Source organism: Doryrhamphus excisus, chromosome 1, assembly GCF_030265055.1.
Source record: "Doryrhamphus excisus isolate RoL2022-K1 chromosome 1, RoL_Dexc_1.0, whole genome shotgun sequence".
Taxonomy (NCBI): domain Eukaryota; kingdom Metazoa; phylum Chordata; class Actinopteri; order Syngnathiformes; family Syngnathidae; genus Doryrhamphus; species Doryrhamphus excisus.
The window spans coordinates 22,369,899-22,394,080 of NC_080466.1; the positions used below are offsets into that span (position 1 = coordinate 22,369,899).

General features: G+C 42.8%; 1 protein-coding gene across 4 annotated transcripts in view; it reads left to right on the forward strand.

The window, feature by feature from the left end:
- The window catches only part of LOC131142579 (regulating synaptic membrane exocytosis protein 1-like), a 65,379-nt gene that overhangs the window by 6,724 nt on the left and 34,473 nt on the right, over positions 1 to 24,182 (forward strand). Inside the window, exons 2-5 of one of the 4 annotated variants that reach the window (XM_058091683.1) lie at positions 11,652 to 11,865; positions 13,897 to 13,917; positions 20,434 to 20,738; positions 22,487 to 23,310. In XM_058091683.1, the coding sequence (XP_057947666.1) occupies positions 11,652 to 11,865; positions 13,897 to 13,917; positions 20,434 to 20,738; positions 22,487 to 23,310 (1,364 nt within the window). Of the gene's footprint in view, positions 1 to 11,651; positions 11,866 to 13,896; positions 13,918 to 14,755; positions 20,077 to 20,433; positions 20,739 to 22,486; positions 23,311 to 24,182 lie in introns of those variants that run through there. The other 3 variants (XM_058091684.1, XM_058091685.1, XM_058091686.1) reach the window with 3 other exon arrangements.

A 24,182-nucleotide genomic window follows, 5' to 3' on the forward strand; every position in this document is an offset into this window, starting at 1 on the left:
TGTTTCCATTTAGGAATATACTTCTGTCTCACAGACAGGTGGATCTGCGGTCTGTCTGGCCTGAACATGGCATGTTCTTCCTGTGCCTAAGTTGCTTCCTGTTTGCCCCCCACTCAGCTCCCCTAGCACCAGAACACATTTACATCAGCACACATGAGCACAAGTCTTATTTCTGTTTTATTTTCTCTTATTATCGGAGTATAAAGGTGACTGTAGGGGTGTTATTTCATGTCAAGAGGGCTCTAATATTGTTAGAAATTGCATTTAGAAGGTTGTAAACAGGTTTTTCTATGCACTGTAAGACCATTCCAATTAGTTTAAGGAACCCTACTTCCCAGAAATTCACTTATGGATTGGTACGGAACCAGTTTACCAATTTACTTATGCAGTAAACCAGGGAATAGTCTTGCCCATGGAACTTGGATAATAGCATTGAGTTGGCCCCCATTATGGACCCCAACCAAGTGTTTAGAACCATCTATGGAATCTGGTACTTTTTCCACTATCATCTAGTCCTCTGCCTGAATACATTATAATAGACCACAAGCATATATAGAATAAATTGCACACAATCATTCTTACTAAGGGTGCCAGATTTGCCAGACATTCATTCATTTTCTACCGCTTATCCTCAAGAGGGTCAAGGGGGGTGCTGGAGCCTATCCAAGCTACTATACACTACTATAAAATAGGTTTACAAGACAAAATAGGATGGATCCGTCCCTTTGTTGGCTTTAAAGATGTAATATGTATGAACTCATATCTCCGTTGCTTCATTCATGATCTTTTTGCATGCCGTCATACTGTACCTGTAGCAGGGCTGATGCATGGATGGTTTTTGTTGACCTGGATGGGTTCGAATGTTGGATCCAGTTCTATCATGAGCTGGTTGAGATTATCCAGGGAAATGTCAAGGTCCAGGCCGCTGCGGTGACTGCTGGGCTTGCTTGGACTGGAACACTGAGTGAGGGTCTCCTGTTCCGGGGTCAGACATATAGTCTGACCCACTCTCAGAACGTGATTGGGTATGACATGTGACATGCCCTCAGCAATAGGCTTCATGTTTGAGGGAGCGCTCACAATCTTGTGGAACGACAAAAGACATGGACACAATGGAGAAAAGATCAGTTACGCTCGATCGGACAAAAAAATATATTATTTAGTAATCACCATTTATTCATTCATATTCTACCGCTTATCCTCACGAGGGTCGCAGGGGTGCTGGAGCCTATCCCAGCTGTCTTGGGGCGAGAGGCGGGGTCCACCCTGGACTGGTGGCCAGCCAATCACAGGGCACATATAGACAAACAACCATTCACACTCACATTCATACCTATGGACAATTTGGAGTGGCTAATTAACCTAGCATGTTTTTGGAATGTGGGAGGAAATCGGAGTACCCGGAGAAAACCCACGCATGCACGGGGAAAACATGCAAACTCCACACAGAGATGGCCGAGGGTGGATCGAGCTCAGGTCTCCTAGCTGTGAGGCCTGCGCGCTAACCACCCTACCACCGTGGAGCCCTATTGATAAAATAAGACAAATAATTCCTGGTGGACTGTTAGAATTATGAGTGTAAAACAGCGTGCATGTATCAAATATTTAGTCTGGCCTCCTGGCCAATTTTGTTAACTCAATGCAGCCTATGAGTCAAAAGGTTTGCCCACCCCTGTAATACTGTATATATACTGTATGTGTGTGTATGTGTGTGTGTGAACTATTACGATTACGATTACTATTCCCTCATTTTAACTACAGCTAGGCTTGCCACGATAATCAATAAATCAATGGACTGCACAATCAATTTAAAACTCCATAATGTTGCCGGCCTCTATATATCGCCATATGCATGCATGTCTTCCTCCTCTCTCTCTTCCAAACAGGCTGGATGACAAGAACGCATATGTCTTAACACTGGGGGTGCTACATGACTGAATACTTTCTTCATACCTGGAGAATATAAAGAATATGAAGAATATAAAACACAATCTATTGCCAATTTCAGACCATTTTCTTAGTTTGCATTTTATAAACATTTACAGTACGTATATTGTGTGTCTGTGTCACACTGAAGATGAAGGAAAAACAATTTCCAAAGCGAACCTATAGCGTTTGAAGGTTTCGAGGAGAAAAATGTTAATGTTGAATTATGGATCAAGTCATAAAAATAGCACACACTTGGAAGTGGCTCCTGAAATATTTAAATATCCAGTTCACTGGCTGCCATTGTTGCTCTCGATCTTTCTTCCCACATGTTAACCTTTCGATTTCATGTCCACAGTATATCATTAAATACAGTTTGGAACTACTTTGTATATTATAGCGTTCCATTCTCAGCTCGGCCATCTCTGTGTGGAGTTTGCATGTTCTCCCCGTGAATACCGTGGGTTTTCTCCGGGTACTCCGGTTTCCTCCCCCATTCCAAAAGCATTGCTAGGTTAAATGTGCTCTGTGATTGGCTGGCGACCAGTCCAGGGTGTACCCCGCCTCTCCCACCAAGACAGCTGGGATAAGCTTCAGCACCCCCATGACCCTCGTGACGATAAGTGGTAGAAAATGAATGAATGCATGAAAATGTTTTTCTTTGGAAAACAAAGACATTTTCAAGTGATCCCAAACACTTTTGAGCAGTATGTATGTATGTGTGTGTATAAATATATATATATATATATTACTGATAAAATTCATTCATGCATTCATTTATTCATTCATTTTCTACCGCTCATCCTCACGAGGGTCACGGGGGTGCTGGAACCTATCCCAGCTGTCTTGGGGCGAGAGGCGGGGTCCACCCTGGACTAGTGGCCAGCCAATCCCAGGGCACATATAGACAAACAACCATTCACACTCACATTCATACCTATGGACAATTTGGAGTGGCCAATTAACCTAGCATGTTTTTGGAATGTGGGAGGAAACCGGAGTACCCGGAGAAAACCCACGCATGCACGGGGAGAACATGCAAACTCCACACAGAGATGGCCGAGGGTGGATCGAGCTCAGGTCTCCTAGCTGTGAGGTCTGCACGCTAACCACTCAACCACTGTGCAGCCCTATTGATAAAATAAGACAAATAATTCCTGGTGGACTGTTAGAATTATGAGTGTAAAACAGCGTGCATGTATCAAATATTTAGTCTGGCCTCCTGGCCAATTTTGTTAACTCAATGCAGCCTATGAGTCAAAAAGTTCGCCCACCCCTGTAATACTGTATATATACTGTATGTGTGTGTGTGTGTGTACATGTGCGTGTATTGTTGAGCAGCATAAATTGGATATGACCTTGTTTGAATGAAATCAACTAAAGTAGTGTGTGCAGCACCTGTAGGAATGGATTTTTTGATCGAAGATTTTAGTCAGCGTTGTTTTTTCTTCGCCTGTCTATCAGGTTCACTTTAGTTTGACTTCTATGATATACAACTTTTTAAGTGGTAGCCTTGGACAAGTGTTTGTTTCAAGTATTTATCTGAGGTTTGCATACTATATCATCCATAAGTTTGCGTTTCCTGGTAATTTTGAAGATGAACGATATAGGAGGACTATATGTGTATTGTGTAGGCTTGGTTCAACACAGATTTCCATGGCTGAGATGTGAGTGTGGGGATTATACATTGCTTGTGATTACTCCACAAACACTCCCCTTCACTCCACTCATGGCTTATACGTCACCCAGCTGGCTGTGTGAGGTCAGAGGATTTATATAGTACACGTGATTTATATACTGGAGGTGCCCATGTGTGTCTGCGGGTATTGCTATCGAATCATCTATACTGTAGAAGAGATGTTATTTTCATGCTTTCCAGTCCTTGACAAACAGGATTCAGTTGAAGATGAGAAGGCAAATATAGTATAATGTTTATGTAGGTGGGGGACGAGCTTTATAAATGGTAAATAAATAAAAACATGCCTGACAGGGAGGGAGATGGAGCCATAGATGCAAGAAAAAACAGACTCAGGGCGCATGAGTCTATGCCAAAAAAGCACTTTGCCCCATAAATACGGGTAAATCACTCAGTCGCGGTAGAGACCGATGTAGTCTGGTGCAGGGACACACTGGAAGGACGGCGCACAGAGAAACATGACACCCATTTCATTACAAATCTGCACAACTCTGTTTGTACAAAATCGGTACAAATTGTGATGCCACAAGATGCCTTTACAAACACGGGAATGACCATTTTGACGACAATGGATTTATTCCTGATTGTGTATTGTGCTGAGAGCCATTTTGTCCCCTTTGTGTATATATAAATAATGTATTGCATAATACAGTCTTCCCTCCCTCGCCACTTCGCCTTTTGACTTATGGGGCTTGTTTTTTTTTTTTTAATATTCATTAAGAAATAACCACTCTTTTGTGGTTGAATATTAATAAAATATGCAAATTAAGCAGCTGTTAGTTTGGCCTAAATGAAGCATTTTCAAGCGTAACAATAGTTAAATAAACCAAAATAATATATGAGGCATTCACAAGACTTGTGAAGGCACTCACAGGGCTCCGTCTTGTTTTTGACATAAAAAAACAGAAGAAAGTTCATTTGTATTTTGAAACATTTGTTTTGCTTATTAGGTTTCTTGCTCACTTTTTGTCTCCCACATCGTCCATAAAAATGACAAGCACACGTGTGATGGCCAATTATGCAAATTAGACACTGATACCATCAATTTGAATTTTTAATGTGTAGTAGTCGCTCTCCACTTGGCAAAAATATATGAATACATCATGCTGTTGGGTGTTTGAATTAGGACTATTATTAGAAATGTAAGTAAATTCTACATATATATGTGGCCTAAACAAAGCATTTTCAAGCAACCTCATCGCTAAGTAAATATAAGGCATTCAGAAGATGCATTCAAGGACGTTAATAAAGAGGCTTAATAGCTGACCAGATTTCATATAGAGGCAATGCACACAGACACATGCAGAGTGAACCCTCTTGTCATCCAGCCTGTGTTGCCCAGAGAGGCTAACAGATGGCGCAGATGTGCGTACTCACTCTACGTATATGTCAATCACCGATCTGTCTTTTTTTTTTATCGTTTGATAAATGGATATATCCATTGTCTTGACAGGCCTAACCGTGGTGAACAAAGATGTAGTGGATGTAGTCAATGTACATTGTAACTGTAATGTTATCGCTACCGATAATTAATGGCCCGATATCAGCATAAAAATACAATATTGATATGAGGTTGATATAAGTATTGGATGTTTTCCCGATTATGAAAAGCGATATAGTATAATAACCGCTGTATCCAACACATATGTGTCCATTTCACCACAGGAGATGCAGTGTGTCATGTGACACATATCGGTATCGGATGATATTGGTATCGGAAATTGAGAGTTGGACAATATCGGCATATCGTTTTTTGGTAAAAAGCCTATATCGGACACCCCCAATTATAACTGTAATTGACTGTATTCCTAGCATGTCTGAGTCACAGAGCGTTGCATGAAGTTCCAGTATCGTCAGTATCAAGTGAACACAGCCTTGAGTAGCAGCGGGTTTATATGATTAGAACGTTAGTTACAGTTGGGATTTTTGAAGTGCGACATTTGGGAACCAAGGCCCCATCAGGACAGGGAAGGACAGAACAGAATGTTTGAGAAACTCCTGCCTGCCGCACAGACACACATCGGCCATCTGGTTGCTTATTTTCACTTGCATTCCGAGGTTAACTTTGGAAATCCGTCAGACAGGAGACGGATTGTATAGGAGAGGATGTATAAAAGTCACCACGGCGTCATGGCAGGCAAACAAAAACCCTGTGATGTTGGTGTTTGGTGAGCCATCTGTTCCCCTTCGCTTTCACTTCTTCACTTCTGTCTTCCGTTGATTACCCACAATGCAGTTTACTTGTGTTCCTTTCCATTCCCTTTTCCATCATGCTGTCTCTGCTCTTTCCATCATCCCCTCCTCTTTTCAAGTGTTATTTATAGATCATACATCTGATGTATTGGCACTCTCTTCAGCTGGTCTCTGGCCCCCGCCCATGTTTCCATCTTGACCTTGTTCTTCCAGTGTTTTCCATCAAATAGATTTCTGTTCATAATCAGACTAAACTAATTTTATGGTCTTATTGGACACTTTTGGAGAAACACACGTAAGCATGTATCACTCTTTTCAATGAGCAACGTGTTTGGCTCTGAAAATCCAGTTTGTGATATAATAATAATAATAATAATAATACAAATATATATGTAATATACATGTCACATTCGATGTAAATGGAGCATTGTTGAGGCTTTTTGGACTTTTCCTCCAGGAGGCTTCAAATAGACAGAATAGGTGTTGCCCATCACATGAAGTCTTAGCTGTTTTTATATCTTTATGTTAAATTTGATTAAGCACAGGACACAAAATTATTGTGGGTTTTTTTATTCTGGAATTTAGAATTAGGTGGTTGACTACTATTTCCAGAAAGGCATCAGGGTAGCAACAACAATGTTTTTCATTTCTGTAACAAAAGTTGGCACATTGAGATATATACTCAACACTATGTACAAATGTATGGTTATAAATCATAAAAATGTACAATGTCTAGAAAAAGAATTAAAGTCTGCATACATTACTAACCGATGAAATAAACGTTGGACAACAGAATCTGTGTTCAAAGAACAGCTCTCCTTGCTGTTTGGCTAGCAGCAACCAAAAGATCACGTAAACATAAAAAGACCCACACACTGTAAGGACAAACTATTACCATTCCACTACAAACTATTTATTATGCTGAAGAATGCATAATATTTACAATATTTACCTTCTGGAATTAACAGTTGACTCATGCACACACACATACGCACACACACACACACACACACACACACACACACACACACACACACACACGTAGCTTCTACCTGGCTCCCGTCCAACCCTCACTTCTTCTGTTCATCTAACCGCCCAACAACCCCTCACAAACAGCACACTGACCCCTAGCGGTGTCACGTGAAACTGCACCATAAACCGTTTATTTTTCACTGGGTTACATCTAGAATGTGCAGTATAGAGAAGGACATATGTGTTCATGTCTAACAGAAGGAAAAAGTGCAGTTTTCCATACTGCTTACTCCACTGTTACTCCATTTGTTTGGAATCTAATTTCTTACTCAGACTAGTATTCTGTACAGCGGGCCGCATGGTGGTGGAGTGGTTTGCATGTACGCCACACAGACAGGACATCGGGTTTGAATCTCCGCTCGGCCATCTCTGTGTGGAGTTTGCATGTTCTCCCCATGCATGCGTGGGTTTTCTCCAGGTACACCGCTTTCCTCCCACATTCCAAAAACGAAAATGAATGTGAGTGTGAATGGTTGTTTGTCTATATGTGCCCTGTGATTGGCTGGCCACCAGTCCAGGGTGGACCCTGCCTCTCGTCCGAAGGGTGAGGCTCCAGCACTCCCGCGACCTTTGTGGTAGAAACTGAATAAAAGTTTATTCTGTAGGACTAGTATTCTACACTGGTCACGAGGTGTCAGTACATTGTTACTTTGTTGAGAAAATATCTACCGACAAGAAAGCTAGTGTTATCGTGAGTCTGTTATGTATTATTTATGCCTCATATGTCTTTTTAATTGTATAGTGAGTGTAAAAGTGACTGTAGGGGTGTTATTTCATGTCAAGAGGGCTCTAATAATGTTAAAAACTTATTTAGGAAGTTTTAAAGATGTTTTCTTTGTCCTAACTACAGAAATATTTGATTTATAAGTAAGGAATCCTCCTTGGCTCATCACGATATGGTGTGGAACCAATTTACCGCAGTAAGTGAGGGATGACTTTACACATGGGTCCGTTCATTGACACACATGCACTCTCTTGCTCTCCTGTTCACGCTTTCCTATTGTACATATACATTCATTCATTCATTCATTTACTACCGCTTTTTCCTCACGAGGGTCGCGGGGGGTGCTGGAGCCTATCCCAGCTGTCTTGGGGCGAGAGGCGAGGTACACCCTGGACTGGTGGCCAGCCAATCACAGGGCACATATAGACAAACAACCATTCACACTCACGTTCATACCTATGGACAATTTGGAGTGGCCAATTAACCTAGCATGTTTTTGGAATCTGGGAGGAAACCGGAGTACCCGGAGAAAAGAAAAAGAGATGGCCGAGGGTGGAATTGAACCCTGGTCTCCTAGCTGTGAGGTCTGCGCGCTAACCACTTGTCCGCCGTGCCGCCCAGTACATATACAGTATGGTATAAATGTCACATTCTCCAAACATCCTCCAAATTCAGCCAAATCAGGACGTCTTAAACATACCTATGAAGTCCCGTGGATGGAGAGCGAACATTAGAATTAGTTTTCACTAAATCCACCGGTTTTGAGAGGATTGCTGTGGAGCTCATGTGATGGTGCGTGTGTGAACAGATTTTTGGACTAAAATAGTTGCTTAGTGCAGCTTTAGCCGCCGTGTCCGCCGTAAGCAGCGGAAAAGAATGATGAAAATGTGGCACTAAGAACAAGAACAGCTGGTGCGCTGACACCCGCTGACACCCAGCAGTAGATGCCACCATGTTGCCATGACAACCGGCTGTGAACCCTCTGTTTGTGACAGCTGTTCCCATGGCGCTTGGGCTTGGCTGAGCCCCCGGTCCCCATTGGCAGGACAGATAACGTCTTGTGGTCAGAGGTTATGACGTTGCTACCATGTTGGTTTCCCATTCAAACTACATTGAGATGCCCTCATGTAGGACAGGAGATTCTCGGTTTCCATACATGTCTATTTTTGACAGCCCCCCCGCCAAACCTTCTGCAAGCCTGACATTGAAGTTCTGCTCCCATTTTGGATTGACATTTGCAATTAAATGACTGTAAATGTAATTATTACAGCACATTCTGCTCTTGAACCCCTCTATTTCTCTCTTCAATTGCCATTGTTCACTCCATATCCATATTGAATCCCTAACTATGCCCACACACGTACTAAACAGTAAAAGTATAGCTACTCACCACTAATGAATGATAACACTGGGGAACACTCAAAATGTTGCATTTAAAGTAAGACTTGTTTTTAGTCAATTTAAGTGTGCTGAGTTCAAATCTGAAGTTAGTTTTTTTCTGCAAGCTACAGATTTTATGCAATCTTTAATTTTTATTAAAAATAGAAAAAAATCGAGCATTATTATAGGATATTGCAATGTCAGCCACAAATCAGTATATTTAACAAGGCAAAAGAAACAGAACATTAAAATGTGATTTTAGATTAAAGTACACCATTGTTAGAAGTGCCATATGTTTTTCTGGAAGCGTTTCTCAGAAAACAGTCTTTATCGCAACGTGAAATAAGCATAATTTACAACGTTCTTCAGATAAGAGTCAATCACAGCTAATAACGCTTATCACTTTCTGTCAGTACAGTATTTTAGTCAGGCAGGAATTTGCGTTTGTAACTTTTGCGTTTGTACACTTCATCTGGGCAATCTCGTTTAATACTCCAGCAGTAGTCGGCCATCATACATAGCGACCTTGGTAGCGTTCTTCCATGATCTTTAGGTCTTGGTGGAACCGCTCTCCTTGTTCGTCACTCACAGCCCCCAGGTTTTCAGGGAACTGGTCAAGGTGGCTGTTCAAGAAATGAAGCTTGATGCTCATGTTGCACCTGAGAGCACGAAAAGCGAGGAGCATTCTGTTCACAAGTTCATTGTAGTTCTCTGCCTTGTTGTTTCCAAGGAAGTTCTAAGCGACTGCCACAAAGGATAACCATGCTGCCCTCTCCAAGGCGGTCATCTTGGCAACAAACTGATCATCACGAATGAGGGTTCGAATCTGTGGGCCATCAAACACACCTGCTTTGATCTTGTCGAACGACAACATTCACCTTCGGTATCCAGTGCCTTGACAAATTGTTTCATCAAACCTAGTTTGATGTGCAGAGGAGGAAAGATGATCCTATCTCTGTCAACAATTGGGTCATGTGTGATATTTGGCATGCCTGCTTCAAGGGTTTCACGAACAGGCCAGTCCTTCTGGACCCAGTGTCTGTCTCGTGCTCGACTGTCCCACATGCAGAGGAAACATGGAAACTTGGTGAAACCTTTCTGTTGACCAAGAAGGAAGTTTACCATTTTCAAGTCTACACAAATGATCCAGTTGTGCTCACGATATTTTAAGAATTCCATGACCATTCTGATGTCATCATAGTCTTCCCGCAGATGAACTGAATGACCTACAGGCACTGCCCCGTAAACATTGCCATTATGCAAAAGAACACACTTGAGACTGCGTTTAGAACTGTCTATAAAGAGCCGCCATTCAGTTGGATCATAGTGAGGAACACCCAGTTCTTTGAGAAGACCTGGGATATCATGGCAGTAAACAAACTGTCTGTCTTCAGAAAAGAAGGTCACAAAAAGCTGGTCGCGCTTTCTGTAATATGACACTTTAACAGTGTGATCAACAAGATTTTTGCCTTGTAATCTTGATGCCAAAAGCTCAGCTGCTTTCTTTGAAAGACCTAAATCCCGAACTAAGTCATTCAGTTCAGTTTGGTGAAGAGGCTTGGGGACTGGGGGAGATTCAGTCTCTGAAGAACATTCCTCGGATTGTTCCCACTCAGTTTCTGGCAATTCATTGTCACAACTGTCTTCCTCGTTCGTATCATGTCCAATGTCTTTATCGTTTAATGAAGGCAAACCTTTGAAAACTGGAACAGGAATGGAATCTATGTATATAATCTCAAAACGCATAGATTTGGGTTACGTAAGTTCATATATTTAGACTATTTCATCTATCTCAAATTGCATGAAAACTAGAGCTTATGGAGAAAAACTAATTTCAGATTTGAAATCAGCACCTAAAAATCATTCAGAATCAGTTAAAAAATCCAATGCAACAGAAAGTTGAAAAAATATTGTTCCCCAGTGTAATGGAAGATGATTGATTGATATATGGATCAATGATGCCAACACAGTTTCGTGATAGCAACCATTATTTTGTGAGTATGTTGGTAGGAATCATTGGATGAAAAAACAAATAAAGCTTAGGAGTGGATGAGTTTCCCATTTAGCATCTCCATAGCAAACTATGTGGCACCTTGGTTAGCATCATTGATCCGCTCCAGATGTGCGACTCTACCCCAAATATACTTGGAAGAGCAAAGTTTTTGGAATAATACGTTTGTCCTTCCCCCCGGAACGGTCATTAAATAGCGAAAAGTAAAATGTTATCAACAAAATACAGTGGAACCTTGGTTAGCATGGTTTTCGGTTAACGTGAACAAAATGCAGCCAAAATGTTGCCTCGGTTTGCATAAATTTAGCGTTTGGTGTACGACATGACGTCCGTCTTGCGGTGCGTGCGTCCAACTGTGTTCTTAATGTCTTTTTAATGCCAAAACATCCTTGTTAGCCTCCTGTTAATTTGCTAATACATGGAAACAGAAGCGGAAGCGTCACTCTTTCATGATGTCATCAGCGGTTGACGCTGCAGTTCTTTGCTAGCTTACACAGTTATAAACGCGTGTTTTGTGTCAACATCTTTGGCTTTCTAGAGGAATAACGCTAACCACGGTTCCACTGTATTTGATGACCTGTCTTCTATGTGTGTGTTAGAAGCTTTCAGTGATCTTCCTTTACCTTTTATTCACGAGGGTGTTTGCTCAACGTCACCTGTACAAAACAGTTTCTCTCCTCTTCCGACAGAACACTGCACCAGCAGTTTGAGAGCTATAAACAGGAGGTCCGGCGCATCGGGGTGGAGACACGGCGTCAGCAGACCCAGCAGAAGGACGACGCCCCCACCTGTGGCATCTGCCGCAAGACCAAGTTTGCAGACGGCTGCGGTCACCTGTGCTCCTACTGCCAAACCAAGTTCTGTGCCCGTTGCGGAGGCCGAGTGTCCCTGCGTTCCAACAATGTGAGAAACCAAACAACACTCCTCCCACTTTCATACCCCCGCTCACGTACTCGCCATATCTGCTTTAGCTGCTACGGCTGTGAGTTGATCATCTGCTTACGTTCTTCCTGGTCACACTTTGGGGACACCAAAGTGTATCGGAAGAATGTCTTTGGACCAGTCCAACTGGCGATCCTTAATGCTTGTTTCTTTTACCGTAAAGATATGGTGTTGTGGAATGGTTGAAATGCAACACTGACTGTTACCTGAATGCGTGAATGCACTCTGCCATCATGCAAGCATGTCAGACGGTGGCTGGCACTCACAAGGTCAGCAAAACACTATTCTACGAGGGTGACACCATGCAAAAACAGCAATCCTCAAAATGACCATTCCGGAAACATCTATGCCACCGGCTCCAAGTAATGCCTGCACAAATTGACTGCAAAAAACAAATTCCTCGCCACTCGGCACTTTGAATTTCGCGGCTTCACTCTATTACGGGTTTTCAAAAAATATATACCAATTAATACCTCATGCCACTGTCTTGTGGTTTAATATGATCTATTATGGGTTTAAAAATGTGTATCTAAGCACATTTGACATGTCCTAAACCAAGCATTAAATGCCTAAATGAAGTCAAATAGGATACAGATGTTTCAGGAAATGTCAGGGTTGGTTTGGCACCAATACTTGGAGCAGAGGATGATTGAAGGAAAAGATGACCAATGTTTCTGTTGCGAGACTACGACGTAAGTGGAGTTTAAGTGTAATACTCTTGTGATAGCGAAATGAACTCCTGATGTTTCCTGGGTCAGTGGGGTAATATACGTCATTGCAATTCTAAAATACCTCTATCCTGATGGACACACGTGTTATATGCGTGACGGTAGGGCCATACAGCAATTTCCATTCAAGTCTTGGCTAATCTTTCCTCCAACCAGAGAGAGAGGACGACTCCTGGGTGTCTTAGCTGTCCCCGATCCCTCCACCCAAGCCCTGCTGTTGCCCAATCTGCTCAGGAACCAAGCAACCAAGCTGGCCTTCACTCACAGTGCGACCAAATGTAGGCTAGAGTGAAGATTAGATGATAAATATAGTAGGCTGGGTTGGTGAAGCTGTTACATCTTCCGCAGCGGCTGTTGCATGCCAGCCAGTGGATGAGACTGTGAAGTTGATGAATTAAACAAGAGTTTCACACTAATAGACTTTTCAATAGAATTCTAATTGTCACCGTGTGATAAAAATTCAGTCACATGTTGTTGAAATGCACATTGAGTCACGTTTCATCGCAAACTTTTATGAAACACAGTCACACAAGCCGCAGGGTGGGACAGCAAGTCGTCCAGAAATTGGACAAAGGTTGGGCCAGATATGGCTACAGATGGATTCATTCAGCCTTGTAAAGTGATATCAAACCAAGGTCACGAGTCTTGACAATCATGCATGTCGCTGCAGCCATTCATGTCCGTGGTCATACGATCTATTGTCCACCAGCCTCTGATGTACATGCAGAATGGAATTAACAAATGTTTGCAACACCTTTTCTCCCCATTTTCTTCCTTACTTTCCTACTTTCTTCCCTCCATAATTTCCACTCAATCGCTCCACATTCACCCTCTGCACCTGACTTTTCTGTTCATGATCATTTTGCTCACCCTTTCCTTTCTTGTTACACTTTCTTCATCACTTCTCCTAATTCTCACTGCAACCTGGACTGCATGCCACAAAGGAGGACAAAGTGGTTAGCATCTTTTTTGTGTACTCTGTGTGATGTGACTGTGATGTTGACGCCTCAAAGTTAACCCATCGACTGCATTGAATCTGGACGGAATATCGTCATGGTGCGATCACATCATTTGGAGGTTTACTCATCAAAGTGGAATCCAAAGTGGGGAAAAAATAACAGAATAGAGCAGAGTCATCGTGTGTTGAAATAACAATACTCTACTACAGTTTGTGTTATTTTTGTAGAGCCTCCTGCACCCATAACCCAGACGTTTAACAAATGACTAATACTGCGTTCATTGTCTGTCTCCTCCCCCTTCGAAGTGTATCATAGTGAAGGACAGGGTAAGGTTTCCTGGGTGATGGATTTGCTGCATGGGTCACTACGATTGTCCCTCCCCTCTACATTTGGATCTGTATTCATTCACAGACATGGGAACAAAAAGCCAGTCCACGAGTCTGATAGAACAGTGGTTCTCAACTGGTTTGGCTGCAGGACCGCCCAACACTCAACAACAATCTGGCCAACCAGAGTCACACCAAATGGATACAAAGTTCTGTGGTAAAAAGTTACATTTGTGGTCCAAAGACCAGAAGCTAGGTGGTTGGGTGGCAAAGCGTGCCACCAATGTGTTGGCTCAATACAAGGCAAACCATTTCATTGGCATTAGGGGTGTGAATCTCTCGCACTGAGGACGATTCCATACACATCTCCATGCACTGCCAGCGATACGATAGTTTTAACGATACATGGAATTTTCTGGCGATATGATACAATGCGATAATCATTTAGTTCACATCAATGCAATACGATATGATATGGTGCAAATTCTTGCGATATGATGCAATTCAACATGATGCAAATAAGCAAAGGGAAAAAATGGAATTCTGTGTGGTCCAACAAAAAGTATTTGGCTTTATTCCTTCTAGGCACTTGGTAGTAATATGAATGCACTAGCAGCTAGGCTAATACAGTAGTGAGGAGCAGAAAGTGGAAAACAACTTCTACCTTTTTAAAATTGTTTCAAAATTCAGGAAGAAGCCAACTGCTCTGCTGTTCTAATGTCACCTGCTGTGCTGAACACTCGTTCGGGGGGGGGGGGGGCGGACAAATAGCTCCTGGACAATTTGGAAAGCAGCGGAAGATCCACTTGTTCTGACCTGATTTGCTTGGTTCTTCCCCGGTGACCAACGAGGAACTAGACGGGGAGGAGGGGGCGGTAGACTTGTCCGTGTTGTGGTGTCCCCTTTTTAAGGGGGTCTGCATGTTTGCAGTGCTGCCGTTGTACGGCTTCTTAACGCGGCATTCTTAGCAAATGACGGACGTTTTGTCGAGCTTGCCGTTGTTCTTTGAGAATACGTAGTGTTTACACTGTGCCGATGCACTCGATCGATGTATCGATTAATATCGATTTTTTTCCACACCCTTAGTTGGCATGTAATGTGATGTAGGGTTTGATGCCACATGCCGTTGGTTTTTTGTGAAAGTCGTTTGTCAGCATATGGTGAAGACATGTTTTTTACGCAAATGGGCCGATACTGATCACTGATCGGACCCCAGCAGTTACAGCATTGAAAATCTGTTTACAACCATTTTTTTAACATGATTAGACACCTCAAGATATGTAATAACACCCCTATAGTCACCTTTAAATTTGTATTACCAAGTCTAATAGATATAATATGAGGATTTAAGACATATTAGATTTGTGCGTGTTGATGTAAATGAGTTCCGGTGCTAGGGGAGGTGAGTGGGAGTACGACAGGAAGTGAGGTTGGGGGTTCAGAATTGAGTTTTGGCTTGGGTTACGCCCACAGCAGTATCCTGTGGTCAGGATTGTGCCTGTTGTGAGATCATTCAAACCTTCAATAAAAGCCTATTATTGCGGCGGTCAAGTCTGGTGCTTGTGTGTCTCATTCAACACATTCCACACCAATCGACGATTCGCAAATGTTGTAGGCCTTTTTCAATGACAGAATAGCCCTGGGAGCATCAATAGACGGCATAAAAAATTCCATTCAGAATAAATGAGCAAGATGTCCTGCAACCCAGTTGAGAATTGCTGTCACAGAACGTTATGGACAAGATCGCTGGCTGGTGATTCTGCATCAGGGATCTAATTCTGAGAATGAATGCAGACCTTGAAAGTAATCAAACCCAGTGAGCATGAACAATGATGAAGGACCTCTTCAGGGAAATGACTTTTTTGACAAATGTTGCCCCTTTTTCCGAATGCTATGGGCATGGCTGTGCCAGGGTGGGGCTACGGAGGTTGACATCAGTTCGGAAAACTGTCCGAACTGGGATGGGAGATTGGCACTTGGGCTGGCCTCCAAATTGTAGAAGATTTTCTACAAATATGTAATTCACATCCATGCCTGTGCATGCTTCCCCTGCTTGAGACCTTGCACTGTAAAGATGTAAAGACAAGGTTAGCTATTAATCTATATAAATAATACATTCGCTGAAAATGTCCTTTTAAGTGTTGGTTATCTGCATAAGAAGCAAAACACAATAAACGGTCATCACCAGTTTTAACAATGACATCCTGTGGTCCAAAATGTAATAGTAACAGTTTTCCCTCAGATGCACACACACACACACACACACACACACACATTCTACGGGGCTGTTCCAAATGACCGCACCAATTGAATTTATCCATATATATATGCATATACCTGTTCTCTTCTTGTCATGTAATACTCCGAAGGGGATACAATTCACTCCGCTGTTGAATGTGAAGTATTAAAATAGCATAAACATACAGTAGATATAACCCAGAGTTAAAACAACACAGTAATATAAAGTACAGTATTATTTGCATTGCATCATATCATATGGTGGTGTAGCAAATTCTTTCAAATCATATCACATCTTAATTTGAGTATACTGTATCACATTGGAAGTATCATATTCATATGCATCGCATTGTATCAACATACGTATTGTAACAGCCTGGAGACATATTTTGGGGTTTTTCTCATTGTATCTTTCTCATCTTTTTATCGAAGATAATAAGTTAGGATTATATGAGCACTTCCAAATCCGCGTGTTCGAATGTGTGTGTTAGCGACCTGAGCCTGACTGTTCTCCACAGGTAGGCGGTGCTCCTCGAAAAAGAAGACAGTGTCAGCGGTTTGTTCACTTTCTGGCAGCCATCTGGAGCTGATATAAACATAAACAAACACAGACTATTAACAAGCTATGGCAGCATTAACAGCAGGGAGGCTTGTCAGAGAAAGCTTTCAAACATACATCGCTCTTCATCAAGGGCCATCATTTGGAAAAAGGTAAAAACAGCACACCCCCCTCTGGTGAATGGAAACATACATCAACAGATAAAAAGGTTGCTGAAAGTTGCTGAAAGGAATCAGTCAAGGGATGGTTGAAGATATTTTTCCATGCTTTTCATATGCACCACATAGCATGCAGTGGAACGCACTTGCAAAACATTCCCAAGACAACAAATATGAAAAAAATGTGAACAACAAATACATCTATACATTCAGTTCAATAATGCCAGAGCAAGAGTCTGGCACGGATTACTCCTTAAATGTCAAAAGCCAATGATTGACTGCGCTTTGACAAATTGTAATGCCTGTTTGACTGTGTTATGCATTTTGAGAATCAGTATAGTTCTTGATGAGGGGCAATGATAAGACACCAAAATAATCCAGTGCTGAACAACCTTTTCACGACGGGTCACTCAACCCCTGAGACTCCCCATACATTTTTCTAGTTTAAGGAAAAGCTGATGTTCTCAGAAATCCCACCTAGATTCATTCAGGTTCACATTGAAGCCGTTCTCTGCAAAGCTGTGCCAGCAACACATGACTTCAGCATTTTGCAGGCAGCCGATGGATGGAGGAGCATCGTGGGGCTGAGATTAAACAGTATGAGTGACAGGTGTGTTGTGACTTCAATTCAATGCTGCCAGGGATTCAGTTGAGATGGAAGGCGTGGCAAGATGAAAGAGTGAAAAAGGACTGGAGGTAGAATGGATGGATGGAAGGAACCAATAAAAGTGAAAGGAGGGAAGGTATAGATATGTATAGACAACTGAGGGTGGTGACTAAAGGGTGAAATCAATTCAATTCAATGATCAATTCAGATTACTGTAATGATGAAAAAGACATTTAAAAAGCTAAATAATAAAGCGTTGGGTTCGGGGGGGCATGGTAGGCGAGGGGTCAGCTTGTTGGCCATGGATGTAGAATTCCTGTGGGTACTCTGGCTTCTTCCCAAATTCCACAAACAAACAAAAACAACTGATTGGAGACTCTAAATTGTCTGTGACACAGCTCAGACTCAAGCTGTCCTATCTAGTCTTGGAGCTTGAACTCATCCTGCTCGGATGAGTGGCAAAACATATTCTAAGACAACCTGGACAGCCTTGTTTCAATGGATTCAATGCCCTAAGAACACTGCTGGGCAGTTTGAACTGTGTAGAGCTGTCCTATCTAGTCGTTTTTAGCATAAATCAACCAGCTGTTTGAACTAGACTAGACTAGAGACTTTCCAGTCTCATGTGTCTAGTCCTATGGAGCCGACTTGGATGAGGTGTGAAACAGCTGTAGTCTGAGCTGTCCTATCAAGTCTTTTAGCATGAACCCAACAGATCAGACTAGAACTGTCCAGTCTCATGTTTCCAGTTGTGATGGATTCAATGCTGTGAGAATTACGGTCCTCACAAGACACAAGATACACAAGATAGGATATATTGGCTTTTGAAGTTGTTTCATGATGCATTTAAAGACCAAAAACTCAATGCTTGACAAGAAAGCATTTCAGTGAAACACATCGTTGACGCATAAAGATGAACTTTCTAACAGTGGTACATTGTGTGCTGTGTCTTTCACCTGTATTATCCCGTATTTATAAATTAGTATTGACTTTTGGTCAACGAGACGTGTTTTCTGCGGAAAAAAGGGAAAAAAATTCATTATGACCAAAAATCTGCACATTTTTGGGGCCATAAATGCTGAAGTGTGAATGTGCTGGGACACACTGTACTGCAGTTGGCAAGCGTCACTGAAAATCAAGTTCAGTGCGTTATCATACAGTTGCAAGAAATACTAAATTATGGTGTCTGGTAAATCATGAACGGATATGATACTATATGATACTGTTACTATATTGACAGTTACTATGGTACACATAATGTCATTGTATGGTCATATCACCTCGTACTTCGGTACGAGGTACATTCATTCATTCATTCATTTTCTACGGCTTTTTCCTCACGAGGGTCGCGGGGGTGCTGGAGCCTATCCCAGCTGTCTTCGGGCGAGAGGCGGGGTACACCCTGGACTGGTCGCCAGCCAATCACAGGGCACATATAGACAAACAACCATTCACACTCGCATTCATACCTATGGACAATTTGGAGTGGCCAATTAACCTAGCATGTTTTTGGAATGTGGGAGGAAACCGGAGTACCCGGAGAAAACCCACGCATGCACGGGGAGAACATGCAAACTCCACACAGAGATGGCCGAGGGCGGGGACCGAACCCTGGTCTCCTAGCTGTGAGGTCTGCGCACTAACCACCAGACCGCCGTGCCGCCCACGAGGTACATTATTAAAAAAAAAACCTTAAACTGTATTATGGAAAGCAGGAAGTGAACAAATGTAACAGTTACTGATTGTAAAAGTACCAGATGGAGGGGTAGGATTTAATAAGCTTTGCTTCTTCCTACTCCTTTTGGACATGTGGAACTGGGAACTGATTATGTGATGCACTCAATTGCAATCTGATGCATGTTCAAATGAAATAAACCATGATACAATAGTTGAAAATAAATAAATACATATTTGACCAAGTAGGATGGCTGGATCACCAAGTAAGTAGGTCAACATACCCATTCCCAAATGTCTCATGTGTCAGCTTGGTCCATTTTTGGGATTTCGGGATTATACTTGAGTTATTTTATATATTATATTTTACACACACACACACATATATATATATATATAGAGAGAGAGCATATTGGAGCCTTAATCTCTGACCTTTATGGTTGTGCCTGAGAGGAAGAATGGCGGGATAAGGGGATATACATTAGAAGTGAGAACAGGAAGCTTGTATTGTCATCTGATGATGAGTTGGAAAATAGCGAGGAGCCCAAAGGATTACTGGCCGCTGATAATCTGCAAGCTCTCGGCTGACGTAAAGAGGTGGAGAGAGACATAGAGAGGGACGGTGGTGTGGGTTGTGTCGGCAGCTGATTTATTTTAGATTAGTCTGGACATGCGCCAAGTTGGATTCATAATGAATGTTGGATACTAACGACTAAACTGACCACTTACAAGCCCATCCCACTGTCGGTGGAGGAAGTTGCATATTTTACACTGGCACCCTGTTTTTAGCTTATGGTCCAGCTGTGGAATTCAGAGACCACCAAGCTTCGCTGGTGCCGTGGATTATTTTCCCGAGGAATAAATGTTGGGATTGTAAACACTATGCTGGGGAAGTGACGAGTATCCTGTAACAATGCTTCCATGTGAGTATTTGACAGTGTCTTGGGGACTGATTGAGAGGATGATGATTCAAATGTTATCATTTTCACTGCTTGTGGTAATCAGTCAACACTTGTGATGGTGTTTGAAGCTAAATCACACAAATCATAAATCCTAACCTATTCATAATAAACCTATTGTCGAAATAGATGGCCAGCATCAGCATAATCCTAACAACATGTTTTATGTAAATGGGTGACATTAAGAGTATTAAACCCAAATTTGAAATGACCACAGTCAAAGGATGTCTTCTCAGAGCATTTAAACTTGGCTGTGTTTGGTTTTGTTTTTCACAAGCATGAAGCCAATGCCAAACACATTTGTCCTTTCACCTCTTGCAGGTAATGTGGGTTTGCAACCTATGCCGTAAGCAGCAAGAGATTCTCACTAAATCAGGAGAATGGTTTTCAGAGACAGGGGCGCGGCCTGGGAGCCTGGGCTCTACCTTCAACGAGCCAACCACGGGGGGTGAGGCCCAACGGGATAGGAAGCTTCTCCGCTCCAAGTCTCAAGCCCCGTCGTCCACAACGAACAGCAACACCATGCTGCCGCACAGGACGCAGGCGCCGGCTGGTGGAACTGCTGCCAATCAGGGTCCCGACACCGTGCCTGGTACCCGTTCCCACAGTGAACCACCGAGAGAAAAGTAAGATGTCCTGTCACTGGAATATTGACTGTACATACACTCTAAATTTCAAGGAATGACCGTGCTGCAGGACAAACGGCCCCTGGACTGCACAATGGACACTCAATGTTTACAGTGTTTCTTTTAGGGAAGGTGCAAGTGTAACAGTACAAGTTTGAACAGGGTGATGATTCTTTCATTTGAGTAAAGTTCCTTACCTAAAGTGCAGGGTTAAAAGGTGCAGTGTGCAGAACTGTTCTCATCTACTGAACAACGGCAGCACTCGTCTCTGTCCGATTATGGAGGTGAAGTGTTCAAAACCAGGTGCACAGCACCTCGCCCTCGTGCCAAGAGGCACGGGTTTGCTGTGTACTGTGACAGCCCTAGTACTGACTGTGTACTAGTACAACTGTGACGGACATATCGGAGTGTTTACAGTTTAAAGGAGACCAGTTTACATTAATGTCGTTCTTACGAATGATACCTAACTTGAGTAGATAAACTTTGGCCTTATTAGTGGACAACAAATGTAATCACTTATATCGAAAAATTGGTCTGTTCATGTCGACGTCTGTTGTAGTTTTGTTAACTTCATCAATATTGCTTGTTCGTTTTTGCAAAAGCATAATTGTGGTTATATCAAAAATGGCACCAGGGAAGGAACGGCCACACACTCAAAAGCCTCTTCTTTCTTCTTTGGTGGTAGATATCTCATTTGTTCCTTCCTCAGCCTTTCTGCAAATTAACAAAATGCACACATTTCAATAGGAGATAGCACTTAGAAATAGACATTTCATTTGATCCTCATCAGGGCATTGAATTGATTGCAACTTGGCCATTCACATTTTCTGAGAAGAGCAGGCTTCATCAGTTCATGCTCAATGACTCGGTGGGACGACCACTTGTCTGACTAGGTAGGACAGCTCTTATCAGAGGAGTGGGCACAAGATCCAAAATATTTATCCTCCGCAAGTAGAGGCCTGTCCAAACAATAACGGTTTCAGTCTTGTGTGGTGTCAAATGACAGTCATAGTCAAAATGTTTTCATCGTGGCTTGCTCCGGCTTTAGCTTTAGCCTCAGCTTGATTTGAAAATGACTCTATTGATCAGTGCATGCTTACTTTTTACCATTCCATTCAGATGTAACAATGGCCATTGACATGCCTGAAACCAAGGTGGCTGTGCCTTTGTTTGTTTGTTAGAAGCTAAAGTATTACATATTTTCAGAAGGCATGAAGTTGTATGTTGTCAAAGATGATGTCACAGATGAAGCCCAAATGAGAGGCGAAATGTCTTCTAAACAATCTGAACAGTCCAGTTGTGATAAATTCAAGGTCCTGTGAATGTAATGACTTGGATGAGTGGGAATATTCCTGAAAGAATCTTTCATTATTGCCCATTCTTCTTATGTCTCTGGGCAAAGCCGCAAGCCAGTGAGCAAGCAATGGCTGGTGTCAGTTATGTAAGTGCTGATGTTGACTTATGTGGAAGATGAGAGATGTTGACATAGATGGGTTCCACTGTACATGAATTCATCCCCAGTATCTCCACTCCATTCACGATATTAGTGTTTTTTTAGGTTCCCTGTTGATCCCAGCTCCCCCACTCCATTGGGCTAAAAAGTTAATTTGCTTGGTAGTGTCAGTATAATCCTGCTTACAGACGGACAGAACGAGTGACACCCATGACCTTCTTGACACGCTCATGGATTTAAGCTTGTTTGTCCGTACACTACTGTGTTTTTAAAATAGTCTATCCTTCCCATCCAGGAAAAGGCCACTTTCTTACCATGAACAAAATGGCAAAGGAAGCTTGGGACGTGGTAGCAGTCGGAGGTCGGCTGGAAAGTTGCCATCTCAGTCCTCTTTGGATGAAAGGGTCGGTTTTAGCGAACGAAGGGACAGACAGTTTGCCGATGGTCACAGACTGGAGAAGATCCACTCTCAAGACTATGATGACGAGCAGGACGGCTTGGGTCGCTTGGAAAGAAATCGCAGACGACCAGAGGATGACGAACAGAGGGAGCGCCAGCGACGTGAAGAGGAGTTCCAGAACCGCTATCGTAGTGACCCCAACCTTGCTCGATACCCTGTGAAACCACAGAAAGAGGAACAGGAGATGCGCATGCATGCCAAGGTATCCAAAGTTCGCCATGAACGCAGACACAGTGATCTTGCAATCAACGAGGTGGGACTCGGGCCTGGTGAAGGAGGAGGCAGTGGAGCACAGGTGCCTGAAAACCGTCTGACCAGGAGAGCAAACCGCAAAGCCCAATCGGAAAACCACCGAGCGTACTCTGTGGAACGGACCACGGGGGAAGCTGTGCGACCGGTGCCGCCAGATAACAAGGCCTGCTTGGAGCCAGGTACGGTGCACACACCAAGAGAAAAGGGTGGGGACAACCTGCTGAGGAAGGACTCTCAGAGTTCAGAACAGTCGGAGTCGTTGTGTCCGCCCCCTTCACGGTCGTACAAGAGCAAGCGCGGAGTGAACAAGAGGCAGATGTCCATCAGCAGCTCAGAGGAGGAGGGCGGCTCGACGCCCGAGTACACCAGCTGTGAGGACGTGGACATGGAAAGTGTCAGCGAGAAAGGTCAGTCACATGGATGGGCCCCCGCCAGTAGTTTTAGCTAGGTTAATCTTTTCATGTTTGGTTTCACGCACTTCCTGCACGACATTTCTATTGTTCTGCATTTCTTCCCATCAAGTACCCCTTCATCCTGTCTTGCCGAATCACCAAAAACTCTCATTTGTTTGTCATTGACATACTGCCCACCCCTTCAAGACTGATATTTAAAAGATTAATTAATTATCATACTACAAGTTCTTTAATGCATTTGAATTAAAAGTTGGCATCCTGACTCCGGCACATATGCAGCTATAGTGGATTCTTGAGCAAAACCATCTGTGTAAAATTGGAGAGCCAATTATGTTCAATTATGACAGGAGGCGTCCACACAATAGATTACAATTCGTGCTGTGTCATTTACACCTCTGTGCTGTGGCTACTTCTAATCGAAAGACAGCGCTCTTTTATTTGGAGAGACCCTGTGATTTAGGCCAGCAGATTTGTGGAATTGGGTCAGTGTTTCTGTTGCTGCCTAATGCTTGACAAACATCCAGCTGCAAAAGATACAAATCTAGCTAAGACTTGTGCATGATGCATGGTCAGTCTTGACTTTTTGCTACCTGTTTACCCGAGTGTCCATTCCAGTATTTTACAGCTGTGCAAGTGATGTCTGACTGTGGTGTCACAAACTGTACTGAGTTCTGTGCCGGCAGCAGGTAGAGATCCTGGAGCTGGGCTGTAATAGCTCACCGCTCTCACCAGTCTCAGTAGGTTACATTCCAGATGTTTTAATCCAGATTACTGTAACTCAGGGACTGGTAATGTGTAGATGGTGTGGATTGGGACTATGATCTGTTTTAAACTTTATCTTTATCCTGACATTTACACTCTATGTG